Source organism: Carettochelys insculpta, chromosome 16, assembly GCF_033958435.1.
Source record: "Carettochelys insculpta isolate YL-2023 chromosome 16, ASM3395843v1, whole genome shotgun sequence".
NCBI lineage: Eukaryota > Metazoa > Chordata > Testudines > Carettochelyidae > Carettochelys > Carettochelys insculpta.
The window spans coordinates 3,316,782-3,329,879 of NC_134152.1; the positions used below are offsets into that span (position 1 = coordinate 3,316,782).

The 13,098-nt window shown below is 53.5% G+C and overlaps 1 protein-coding gene across 3 annotated transcripts in view; it reads left to right on the top strand.

Annotated features, from left to right (window-relative positions):
• The first annotated feature begins 6,002 nt into the window (after window positions 1-6,002).
• Window positions 6,003-13,098, top strand: part of CORO7 (coronin 7) — a 92,843-nt gene continuing 85,747 nt past the window's right edge. The window contains exon 1 of one of the 3 annotated variants that reach the window (XM_075010356.1): window positions 6,003-6,106. In XM_075010356.1, the coding sequence (XP_074866457.1) occupies window positions 6,047-6,106 (60 nt within the window). In that variant the 5' untranslated portion in view covers window positions 6,003-6,046. Of the gene's footprint in view, window positions 6,107-7,440; window positions 8,136-12,696; window positions 12,743-13,098 lie in introns of those variants that run through there. The other 2 variants (XM_075010358.1, XM_075010357.1) reach the window with 2 other exon arrangements.

The window sequence follows — 13,098 nt, forward strand, 5'->3', positions numbered from 1 at the left end:
CGGCCCGGCCGGCCAAAGGGCGCTCAGTGCGCACGCGTCCGCCCGAGGCGACGGGAAGGTTGTGCGCGCGCAATAGCGCCGGGCCCTCGGGGCGCATGTTTTACTACGCATGCGTTAGCCCTGCCCGCTGCTCTCGGGTCGTTGCAGTCTGAGCTTAGAAGCTAAGCAGTGCTGGGCTTGTGTATTAATTGGATGGGAGACCTGGAGCAATATCGGGCGCTTTAAGCTCAGCGCTTCCATGCAGGTAGCAGAGATTCCCCACCCATCCACGCCGCTGCAGGGGGTGGCTAGCTGCTCACACAGGCTCATTTTCATTTCTCCAATGTTGGGGTGTCCAGCTTTGAACATAGGGCAGTTGGTCTGGTGCACTGAGCATCAGCTCTCCCCCTCGAGGCCTGCCTTCCCGTGAGCTGTAACTTTCTGCCTTGCTTTACCCAGGTGCCAAATAGCTCTGAAAATGCTTTTCTACCTTAGGGCATTGTTTGGAATGAACAAGTGGAATTGACCAATGAATTTTATGTCAAAACAAAAAAGCAGTCAAGCAGCACTTTATAGACTAACAAAATAATTTATTAGGTGAGCTTTCGTGGGACAGACCCACTTCTAAAGACCATAGCCACACCAGAAGAGACTCAATATTTAAAGCATAGAGAACCAAAAGTAGTAATCAAGGTTGACAAATCTGAAGAAAAACTATCAAGGTGAGGAAATCAGAGAGTAGAGGGTCAGAAGAGGGGGAAGGAGTCAAAAATTAGATTAAGCCAAGTATGCAAAAAAAAACCCTATAATGACGCAGAAAATTCCCATCCCGGTTCAAACCACGTGTTAATGTGTCAAATTTGGATATAAAAGAGAGTTCAGCGGCCTCTCTCTCCAAAGTAGTGTGAAAATTCTTCTTCAGTAAGAAGCAGACTCTTAAGTCCTTAACAGAATGGCCCACTCCATTAAAATGTCCGCTGACCGGTTTGTGGATCAGGAGTGTTACGTCTGTTTTGTGCCCATTAACTCTTTGTCTAAAAGAGTTTGAAGTCTGTCCAATATACAAAGCATCTGGGCATTGTTGGCACATGATGCCCTACATGATGTTAGTTGAGAAACATGAGAATGTGCCCTTGATTCTGTGACTAAGCTGGGTAGGTCCAGTAATGGTATCCCCAGAACAGATATGTGGACAGAGCTGGCAGTGGGCTTTGTTGCAAGGAGAAGTCCCAGGACTGGCGTTCCTGGGGTACAGACTGTGGCTGTTGGTGAGAATCCTCATAAGGTTGGGAGCTTGTCTGTAGGAGAGAATTTTATGTCCTTTGACTTTGCTGGATGCAAGGCACTGTGGAATCCCAAATCACCACTGGCACCTCTCCGTGTGCCACTTTAATGTTAAGAAGGATCAACAATGGAAGTTCTCCGCAGAAGTACTTCCTCGAGTTGCTTCTCCTGAAATGGATTTTGTATTGACTCAGCCACACTGTGTCCCTCATCTCACAACTGGGTTCTGCCCTACCTGTCCAAAGGCTGAGAAGCAACTTCAGATTAGTCAGCCCTGGTCACTCTGAAAAAGAAAGTAAAGAGGCATGTGAAAATATCATTTCAAAAACACATGAGGGAACTCTATAGTAGAGCACTCACTGTAAGCATTCTCTGTCTCCTTTGAATGTAAGTGTCCCGAAAATAGTGCCTTAGTCTTCGGTCTGCTTAGGACAGCGCTAATCACGATTTCAGCGTGCAATAAACAAATCACCGAGGAGGACCCTGAAATGTAACCATGATGGGTTGAGACTTCCTTGGGACTGTCACCTGATGTGATGATCCCCCGCTGATCCTGCTTCCCCTGACAGCCTGGGCACCCTGTAATCCTGCCTTGCCAAACCCAGTGCTCCAGCCTGCTTCAGCACAGGGACAGGGTCAGACCCCACAGGCTGCAGACGCACGCTGTAAGCAGCGCAGTGTGAAATATTTTCCCAGTACTCTGTGAGCTGAACCCTAGATAAATCCATCTTGGGCTGGTTTACTGCAAGATGGCAGTGCTGGCCCTTAGGGTTCAGGGAAGTAGAAGCCCTGCTTAGTAGTAGGCATCCTTCAGTCTGCATAGACTATGGATCGCGCCCTTTAAAGTTTCAATTGAGGACTTCATTTACAGCGTCTATTGTGACTATAAAGACCCACACGAGAGTGACAGTCCTTGCTGCATCTCTTGCAGATGTCGTGGGTGTCTGGCAAGTCCTTATTGTGCTTTCTGTGCGCTCGCTTCTCCTCTGCTAGCTGTCTGATCTTCAACTCGCCCTTCTGAAGGCCCTTGTGTAACCCCTGCCTCCATCTGCTGCGGTCGTCTGCTAGATCTTCCCAGTTGTCCAGCTCGATGTCTACCTCTCCGAGGTCTCTCTTGCAGACATCTTTGTAACACAACTGGGGGCGTCCGGGAGGTCTTTTGCCAGAGGCTAGCTCACCATACAGGATGTCTTTTGGAATCCTTCCATCGTTCATCCTGTGGACGTGGCCAAGCCAGCGGAGTCGACGCTGCCTGAGGAGGGTGTGCATGGTTGGGATTCCAGCTTGCTCGAGGACGGCAGTGTTGGTCACTCTGTCCTTCCATGATATTCCAAGGATGCGCCTGAGGCAGCGCAAGTGGAAGACGTTCAGCCTCTTTTCCTGGCGGGCATACAGGGTCCAAGTCTCGCTGCCATAAAGGAGGGTGCTGAGGATGCAGGCTCTGGTGTGAGTGTACAGCTTGTTGTTATTCCACACTCTCTTGCTGAGTCTGGACAGAGTTGTGGCCGCTTTTCCGATCCTCCTATTTAGCTCAGTGTCCAACGACAGGGTGTCAGTGATGGTGGACCCGAGATAAACGAACTCGTGGACAACCTCTAACGTACAGTTGTCAATGCTGATTGATGGGGATTCAGCAACATCCTGACCGAGTACGTTCGTCTTCTTTAGGCTGATGGTAAGCCCAAAGTCCTTGCACGCTTTGGAGAACCGATCCAGCAGTTTTTGAAGCTCGTCTTCTGTGTGAGACACTACAGCAGCATCGTCTGCGAACAGCATGTCTCTGATGAGGACTTCTCGCACCTTAGACTTAGCTTTCAGCCTTGCAAGGTTAAACAGTTTCCCATCGGATCTTGTGTGCAGCAAGATGCCCTCTGCTGAAGATCCAAAGGCATGCTTCAGGAGGAGTGCGAAGAAGATCCCGAACAATGTCGGAGCAAGCACGCATCCTTGTTTGACGCCGCTCCTGATTCTGAAAGCATCCGATAACGTGCTGTCATATTAGATGGTTCCTCTCATGTTTTCGTGGAACGACTGGATCATCTTCAGTAACCGTGGAGGACAGCCTATCTTGTGGAGCAGTTTGAACAGACCATCCCTGCTGACCAAGTCAAAAGCCTTGGTCAAGTCGATGAAGACTATGTAGAGTAAGCCCTGCTTAGAAGAGGGCTTTCCACAGGTCCGTCACCTAACACAAATGGCTCTGGTAAGAGACCTGTCTCAGGCTGAGGTGGCAGTAGACGAAGTTTTGAAATTGCAGAACTACTGGCTGGTATATAACCTATCACTTAAATCAGCCTCCATATCAGCAGCCTGGCAGGTAGTTAATGTGATGCTGATTTTTGTAAAAGGTTTCAGAGGGAATCCTGGCAATTACAGGCTGGTAAGCCTAACTTCAGAACCTGGCAAACAGGCTGAAGCAATAGCCAAAAATGAAACTTTCAGGCATATAGATGAACACAAAATGTTGAAGAAGAGTCAACACTGTTTTTGAAAAAGGAAATCATGCCTCAACAATCTATTAGAGTTCTCTCTAGATCTCACCCTAGTCACTGTACCCCAATACAATGGAGGAGGGTAACTAGTGGTGTTCCCCAGGGGTCAGTCCTGGGACCGATCCTGTTCAACTTGTTCATCAATGATCTAGAAAATGAGGTAAGCAGTGAGGTGTCAAAGTTTGCAGATGACACCAAGTTGTTCAGGACAGTCAAAACCAAAAGGGATTGTGAAGAACTACAAAAAGATCTCAGCAAACTGAGTGATTGGGCAGCAAAATGGCAAATGAAATTTAATGTGGGTAAGTGTAAGGTAATGCATGTTGGAAAAAATAACCCAAATTACATGTACTACATGATGGGGTCAAATTTAGCTACGACAGATCAGGAAAGGGATCTTGGAGTTATAGTGGATAGTTCTCTGAAGACATCCACGCAGTGTGCAGCGGCAGTTAGTAAGGCAAATAGGATGTTAGGAATTATTAAAAAAGGGATCGATAATAAGACAAAAGATATCGTACTTCCCCTACATAAAACTATGGTACGCCCACATCTTGAGTACTGCGTGCAGATGTGGTCTCCTCACCTCAAAAAAGATATATTGGCATTAGAAAAGGTTCAGAAAAGGGCGACTAAGATGATTAGGGGCTTGGAACGGGTCCCATATGGGGAGAGGCTAGAGAGACTGGGACTTTTCAGTTCGGAAAAGAGGCGATTGAGGGGCGATATGATAGAGGTATATAAAATCATGAATGGTGTGGAGAAAGTGAATATAGAAAAATTATTTACCTTTTCCCATAATACAAGAACTAGGGGACACCAAATGAAATTGATGGGTAGTAGGTTCAAAACTAATAAAAGGAAATTTTTCTTCACACAGCGCACAGTCAACCTGTGGAACTCCTTGCCCGAGGAGGCTGTGAAGGCCAGGACTCTACTAGGGTTTAAAAAAGAGCTTGATAAATTTTTGCAGGTTAGGTCCATAAATGGCTATCAGCCAGGGGTAAAGTATGGTGCCCTGGCCTTCAGAACAAGGGCAGGAGATGGATGGCAGGAGATAAATCACTTGATCATTGTCTTCTGTTCTCCTTCTCTGGGGCAACTGGAACTGGCCACCGTCGGCAGATGGGATGCTGGGCTGGATGGACCTTTGGTCTGACCCAGTATGGCCATTCTTATGTTCTTATGTTAATACTGTGCACATCTTACCTCTGACATGCAGGGAGCTCAGGAGCTCCCCTTCCTGCTGTCTCCCTGTCCCCCAGGCTCTTGCTCCACTGGGCAGCCCAATGACTATGGCTGGGCTAATTCACAGCCAAGGAAACTATCCAGTCATGGGATGGGTAACCGCTGGATGGGAGGCCAGTAGCAAGGTGGCCATGATTCACCTAGCATCCCCGGTGGCTGACGGCAATTGCTCAGGGCCCTTCCTCTGTTTCCTGTCTCCAGGAGCAGCAAACAGCCTCCCCAGGCTATCAGAAGCCCTCTCCTGAAACGGGATCAGTATTCAACATAGCCCCGCATGTCATAAACACAACATCCATCATGCCAGTGGGCTGCCACGCACAAAGCCTGTATTCCACCACTCAGCAAACACCTCACCTTCCTCCTGCTGCACACGCAGGCCTGGGCAGGGAGAGAAACTCAGGAGTGACCAGAGGGGCGATGAACTTCTACAGACCGTGGGCTGGCAGCACATCGCCCTATTGCCCGCGCTGGCTGGGACATGGAAGGGAAGCCCTGATGCTGCAGCCTGTAGCCACAGGCCTCATTCCTGTGGGGCTGGACTGGGACCAGCCCTGCTGCCGTCATAGGCTCCTCGAACCCACCTACAAGGTCCATCCCCCTCCTGCAGTGCAGGCCAGGGTGGAGCTGGGCGCTGCTCTCACCCAGGTGCCTGGCCAGGCAGGGCTAGCAGGCCGTACCTGGGCCCCACCTAGCCTGGGGCAGGCAGGCGGCTGCGCCCTGGGCAGCACCTTGGGCCAAGGCCAGTGGGAAGAAGGGCTTTGGCTACCTGCAGGGGCGGGGTTTGTGGGGAAAGGGGCGTGGCCACGGGAAGGGGTGGGGTCAGAAGGGAATCCGGGAGCGACCAAGGGCGGGGTTTGGGCGGCATGGGGGCGTGGCCCAGCCCCAGCGAGGTCGGGGAGGGGAAGGGCCCACGCGGGGCGGGGCCCGGGCGGGACTGGGGGCGGGGCCAGGCGCGGGACGGGGCGGGGCCCGGGCGGCACAGGGGAGGGCGCGGCGGCAGCAGCCCGATCCGGCGGGAGGAAGCGGCGCCCCGAGCCGGCACCATGAACCGCTTCAGGGCGTCCCGGTTCCGGCACGCGGCGGCCAGGCCGGCCCGCAGGGAGGTGAGTCCGGCCGGGCCGGGGCCTCCCCCCGCGGGGCACCCTGAGCCCCTCCTCTCCCAGGGGGCCCCGTGCCTCACCCCGCCGCACCCCACAGCCCTGCCCCGGCGGGCACCAGCCTTGGGGGCACCCCACAGCGTGCTTCCCCCGAACCTCCATGTCCCCCAACCCCCACTCCTCGGCACCCCAGACACCCCCACTCCAGCGGGCCCCCGTGCCCCCCGCTTCCTCCACCCTGAGGGACCCCCTGCCGGCTTGCCCTGCCAGGAGAAGTGGGGGAACGCCCTGGGGCCCATCCAGCTCTCCCAGCCTTGCTTTGGGGGGACCCTGCCCTGGGGATCCCAGATGCTGCCCTCCTGGCAGCACCCTGCTTTGCCCCGGGGTCAGTCCCCCCCTTCCCGGCAGTATGGGGCAGTGGGGGCATGGCTCTCCCCTTAGAGCCCCTTTGCCTGCGCTCCAAGATGCAGAGCTGGGTTGTGCAGTTTTGAGGGGCTCTAACACCTCATGACCCCAGGCTGGCTGGTCCCAAGGGCCCTGCCACCTCACTATCCATGCAGCCTGCGGTGCAGGGGGGTGACTTCCCTCCTTTAGGTTCCCCAGTCACAGCTGCTCCCAGCAGCCTGTCCCAGTCTCTCTGCTCTATCACTCCAGTTACTGGGGTCCAGCGGAAGTAGAACACTCTTTCCCCCCAGGTCCAGCAGGGGACAGGGTGCTCTTCCCTGGCAGCTGGTGATGTCCGCTTGCAGCCATGAGAGAGGCACGTGGCTATTGGCCGTCCGCTTTGGACCGGTCAGCGCTGCAGCTGCCCACGTTCGGGGCTGTGATGGGCGCATTTCCCAGGCGTGAGCTGATCTTCAGCCATCTCTGAGATGCCTTGTTCTGCATCGTTTTCGAACGGCCAGAAATCCGAGACCAGCCCTCAGCTCGTCCCTGGGCATGTGTGCCAGTTTTATTGGGGGTATGGAAATAGCTAAGTGGACAACAAGCTCCAGCTGCCTTGAAATGAGGTTTTAGTGACTTAGTTGCTATCCATGTTGCCTGGTTAGCACCTGTCAGATGTAAATACTGTTACCTCCCTGTGTTGGATCTTTGCATTTTTCACCAAGGGTTATCTGCCTAGTTCTTTCCTTCCTCACGCCCTGTCTAATGGTGCCATGTGGCTTTGAAATGCTTTGAAGGGAGCCACAGTGCGCACTCCCAGCAGGCTTCTCAAAGTGCCGTTTGCAACTGTTTTCGGTTTCGGGTTTTTGTATTGCACGATGTTCTCAGCATTTCCGCCCTCTCTTCCTCTCTGGGCTTGTGCAACTTGTCCCCGGTGCGGCAGGACTTCTCTCTACAGAGCAACTTGCCGCCTAACCTGCTCGCAAATGAAAATGTTTGGACATGCCCCATGCTAATGCTGCAGAGATTGTCTGCACGCATCTATGCAGCCGGTGAAGATGCTGCCTGACAGCGATCCACAAATGAAATGTCACAGGCAGCTTCTCCCTCTGCAAACCATGAGCCTAGGGTGTCAAGAACGCAGTGCTCTCGTAATCCAATATTTGGGCTGCAAACTGAAGCATCCAGAAGCAGAGGAATGAAAGGGTTTGGATTAGGACCTCATCCTGCAGGTTCTTCGTAGATGGGGAGTGGCCTAATTGGTTTCTGGGAGCCAACTCATGAAAATGAGGGCTAGGGGATCAGCTCCTTAATGTGGAGCACACTGCATGTGTTCTACACCTTAGGTAAGCCTCACTGGTAACTGCACCTTGGTAAGATGCCGCTGATGGAAATGGGGTTTACCCACAAAAGCTTATGCCCAAATAAATCTGGTGGCCTTAAAGGTGCCGCAGGACTCCTTGTTTTTGCAGATACAGACTACCGCGGCTACTCCTCCAAGACTTGGGAATTGAGTGGTCTCCGCGTCACTGTCACATTTCCTCGCTCTTGCAACTGTAAATTTGCAGCTGTTAAAGGCAATCTCCTTCCTTTATGTAACCACAGAAGCTCGACCCTGCTGCTGTGATGCCACAGGACTGCCAAGTTGTCTGTAAGTGGCGCAGAGCAGGACGGTGCGGCCACATGATGCTGTGGATAAGATGGGGGAGCACACGGGCTTGTGGCTAGCTAGCAGCAGAGCTATGTGGTACGTGCTGCATGCAAGGGTGGGAAGCCCTGAATTATGGTGTTAAAAATGATTAAAATATTTGTGCCTGTCCCTTAAAGATCTGTCTGAACGTCTGTGACTCTCTGCCATGCTGTACAGACACGCAGCCCTGTACTTCCACAGCTACGGTTGGCTACGGGGGGGCCGCATAGACCATTTGCCCTGAGGAATTGGTGAATCCCTGTCTAAGATTTTAATAAGGTGTGCGCGCCTAAAGTTAGGCTCCAGTGGCTGGAGGGAGGCATCTAAATGTTTCAGTGCTGAGTGCTCAGTGGCTTCCACAGTCTGGTCTCAGGTCTGGGTAGCTCCCAGCTTGGTGTCAGATGTGCAGCCCGGCTTGACAGCATAGTTTTGTTTCCTTTGATTTTCACCACTGTGCGCACACCCCTTCCACAAAGGGCTGTGAAAGCAACAGGCAAGAGAGTTTTTATTCTGCTTCCTCCTCCAGGGTAATGAAAGGTCTTCAGCTCAGTTGTGTGCTGCAGCCCGATTGTTCACCCACCCCAGAGGTGGCTGCTTTTCTGTGTCTTGGTTAGGAAAGGGAAGCCAGACTTTTCCCAAGGTGCTCGGAGAGGAAGGGGGCTATACAGCTTGCCATGGGTTTTGTGCAGAGCAATATAATTGCACCTGGCTCTTTCGAGTCGTGCTGGACAGCGTCTCTGCTTCCAGGCTCAGTACAGAGCGATCGCCACACGCACCAGTGAACTATGACAGTCTGACTTGCTGAACGGCAGTGGGGCTGGATTTTGTTTATCGTGCAGCAGATTTTAGCTTTCCCCTCGCCAACTGCTGAGTTAACGATCGTTTGAGTGAACGGTTTGAGCCTGTCATCCCGCGAGCAAGGGCTGTGCAAACCTCACTCACCTAAATGTGGTGTTCTGCTCCTGGCCTCCGTTTGGCCCTGCTGCTGCACCTCCGTCTTGGCCTGGTGCTCTGCTCCAGGCTGGGCTCCTGGTCCCCCTTTCTGTCTGTGGCATGCAGGGCTTCCCAGCAGCAGCGTGAAGCTCCCTGAGGTTGCTGCTCTTCCACAAACTCTGTTCAGGAGCCCAGGGCTGATCCTGGGGGAAGACGGGGAACTGGGACAGCAGGGAGCTTGGAAAGCTGAGGAACAGCTAGGAAAGGACCAGCCGTAGGAGCTGCACTGCGCCTGGGTGGTTCACTGGCAGACCCAACTTTGTCCGCTTGTGCTGCGTCTAGGAGATGGCTGGGACTAGGGACAGGTCAAATGGAGGAAGTATTGCGTCCCCTACCCACTTCTGACCTGCTCTTTTGGACTGTCAGCAAGATGCTGCCATTAGGGAGCCACAGCACATCCCCTGCCCTGGCTTTGACTGGTGAGCTGGAAGAGAAGGTGCCATGGTGACTCCTGGTCTCCAGCCCTGCACTGCTCAGTCTCCGCTGTGCCCGCCTCCTGGGGGACGAATGCTGCTCTCCCAGCTGCCTGCCTCACTGCTTTGAAGGCTCCTGAGACTGAGCCTTTTATCCCGGCCCCAGGAGCCAGAGCTCAAGGTCTGGGAACCCGGCAGCCAACCGGCCTCTGAGAAATGGGCAGAGAGCAGAGGCTGCGTTGGCCTGGCCAGGCTGCAGCCGCTCCTTAGAAGTGCCTCAAGCACTGGGGGGCATGCAGCCGGGCGGGCGGAGCTGCTGCCTTCTGCTAGGCCTCAGCTGCTCGAGGCACAGGTGTCCGCCAGTGCCGAAGCAACAAGACCCTGCCTGCGGGAAGGGTATGCAGACAGTGTAAAATGAGTCCTGCGGGGAACGCCACCCCCTGCTAGTCAAGCCTTCCTGACCCCCGGGCCAGGCCTGAGGACGAGCAGGAGGTGGAAACCCAGACACATCTCATCTCCCAGACCTGTGCGCTAGTCGCAGTTCTCCTCAGAAAAGATTCAGACCCTTAGTTCCTCCATCCGAGCTCTCGCGGGCCTCGTGTTTGTACGCCTCGCAGGAGCTGCGGATGAGGAAGTGCTGGGTGCATGCAGGGCTTTGGGCTGTGACTGCTCACGGCCGACACTGACAGGCTCCCGGGCGTGATATGCCGCTTGCCCAAACTCTGCTGTCTGCGGACGTGGTTTGTTTGAAGAACTCTCCAAGCCAGGGGATAGCTTGGGAGTCTACTGGCTGCTGCCCGTGTGCTGTGGAGGGCAGCCGGGAGGCTCCAGGCGAGTATCAAAATACAACCACGATTGCCCCTCTGCTGGCATGGAACTCCAGTGCCGACGAGAGTGGTCGGCCGCTCCCATGGGACTGCGTGGAACTCCTGCTTGCGCTTGCCTGGGGATCGTCCCCCGGGAGGTACCCTCAGAGCCCACCGGCTATCCCATGCCAGCGTACTTTCTAATCGAGGGGTAGCACTTTCTCCACGGAACTGGTGGAGCCGGGGCAGTGTCTCGCCTTGTCAAATGCCTCTGCCTTTGTCTGGACACCACGCAGAGGAGGGGAAGGATTTGATTGGTCTCCGGGGCTCAATTAGTCCTTGATGTCCCTGCTCAGACAGCTGACAAGGAGGCAATTGCTGCCATCTGGGGCGGTGGCCAGGAGACCATAGGGACCATATGCTGCCTGCCCATAGGGACTTCACTTACTGCTGAATTAATAGTGACTGCAGCATCTGCATCCAGCTGTAAGGGCTTCCTTTGATTGCCACTATAAATCCAACTTTGCCCTTTGCCTTAAGAGGAATGGGGGCTTTTGTCTTGGTCTACCTGTACTACATCTGTATCGAAGCGTCCGGTACACACTGTGGCAGCGTAACGGGTTCCATCTGGTCTCTCGCGGCTGCCCCCATTGTGGGGAGGGATGGGGGTATTTGCATTCCCCCAAAGTTCAATGAAGTCTTTCAGCTGCTTGGTCTTCTGGTTGTGTCATAGAGTCTATATATCAAAATGTCTTTCAATGACTCAGCCATCCCTGCTGAGCTATACTCCATAGCAATAGCTGTTGTCTTTCCAGCCTCAGCTCTCCAGCCGTGCCACACTCTGGGGAGATATGCACCCCTTCCAGGCTGTCCTTAACAAGGCCCATCTTGGTGCCCTTTCTACAATGGCTGTCAGCAGAGTCCTTTGCCCTTTTCAGGGCTCTATCTGCAGACCATCAGCTCTCCACAGGAAGCTCAGCAAAGTCTCCAGCCATACTGAGGTGGTGCTGCAGCTCCTTTATATAGGCCTTCCTGGCTCCTGATTGGCTGCCTCTGCTGGCTGCTGCTCCAGCCTCCCTTGGAGGACTTCTCTATGGTTCGGAAGATGGGGTAGGGTCACAAGTCTCAGCAGGAGCCTTTTGGGGCCTCCTCTGCCTTGTCACAGGCAGCTACAGTTAATTTCGAGTGCAGTGAAGTGTGTTCACAATGAGTTTCTTCCACTATTCTGTGGCTTATTCCCTTAGGTGTCTCCGCACTTCTCCCCAGTCGCTCCTAGTTCTGGCTAATCTAAATCCTTGTCTCCCTGCAACTATTGCTATGTTGCCGTCAGCGTTCCTTGTAATTTTTTCCATCCATAGATGGAATAAATTTTATGTGCACCAAGGCCTGTGCGGAGGTGCACCACCAATGGAAAGACGCTGCCCACTGTGGCCAGCTGGGGGCGCTCTGCTAATCAGCTGCGTGGCACTTGACTCTCTCCTGGGTGGGCCGCCCAGCACTCAGCTCACGGGGATCATCACCTTCATTCCCTTTCCTGTCTCCAGTAATATTCTCGAACCAGAGCCTTTGTGCTCTTAGCCAAGATGGGATCCGATCCCAGAGGGAGCATTTCTTCAGCTTCTCGCTCAGAAGTTAGCCTGTAAATGCAGCTGGCCTTTGAAGAGCAGATGGGTCAAATCAGCCCGCCTGTGCCCAGGACACCATGATGCAGAGCTGGCAAGTGCCTTTGTGTCAAACTCCTTCCTTCCTTCCCTTGGTGTCTCTTCCCCTTCCCCTCCCAGTCAGCAGCCTCATGCTGCTGACAGCGCTAGCTGTAACCACAGTGACGGAGTTAGGCCCCAGACCAGAACCTTTCCGTTTGAGTGAAAGGGAATTGATAACATATTTCTAGTCCTCTTAGATTTTAAGATGCCTTCTGACCATGAACCTCCTCCAGGTCCTGGTGTTGCACGAGGCCCTGAGTGGCAGCAACCGCCCTGGCTGCTCCAGCTTACGGCTTTGCAAGGCAAAACATTGCAATTGATTTTCTGTGCATTGTTCTGGCATTTCCTTAAAAGCCTTAGCGACTGGAGGAACAGTCATTCGAGCGGGTGGCTGGGCGTCAGTATTCTGGGCTCCGTTCCAAGTTCTGCCTCGTCTGTGTGCCACTTACACTCCTCGATTGCTGGGCTGTGTTAGCAAATTGTCTGTAAAAAGCTCAGCTCCCTGTAGGGTGGGGGTGACAGCAAGGGAAAGCGATGGGCATCGTGGAGCAATTGGAGAGAAAAGCAAACCTTGTAGCTCACCAAGGATATTGTCTGGGTAACTCTGGGTATGCCCAGGCCGGGTTGGGAAACTGCCAGCTGCCACTGAGCAGGTAGGAGTCCTTTGCACAGGCTGTAATAAACTATTAGTCATCCCCGCTCTCCAGCTGGACTTAGCCCTTGGAGTGGTGTTAGTCATCAGCATGCAAAGCTGGAAATGCTTAAAAGCTCATGTGTCTGTCTCTTCCAGAGAAGTCCCATCCAGCTGCAGCTGTTACCGGTACAGAGTTCTTTATCCATCCATACTTCAGGGGGACACGCACGCCCCTTAACCTAATGCCTAGGGCTCAGGGTGTAACTTGCTTTGGGTCTGCAGGATCCGCGCCACTGAAAAAGCCTCACACAGTGTTATTCTCGTTCTCTCTCTATTGACAATTGCCAAGCAAGCAGAACATGGGCTGAGCACACA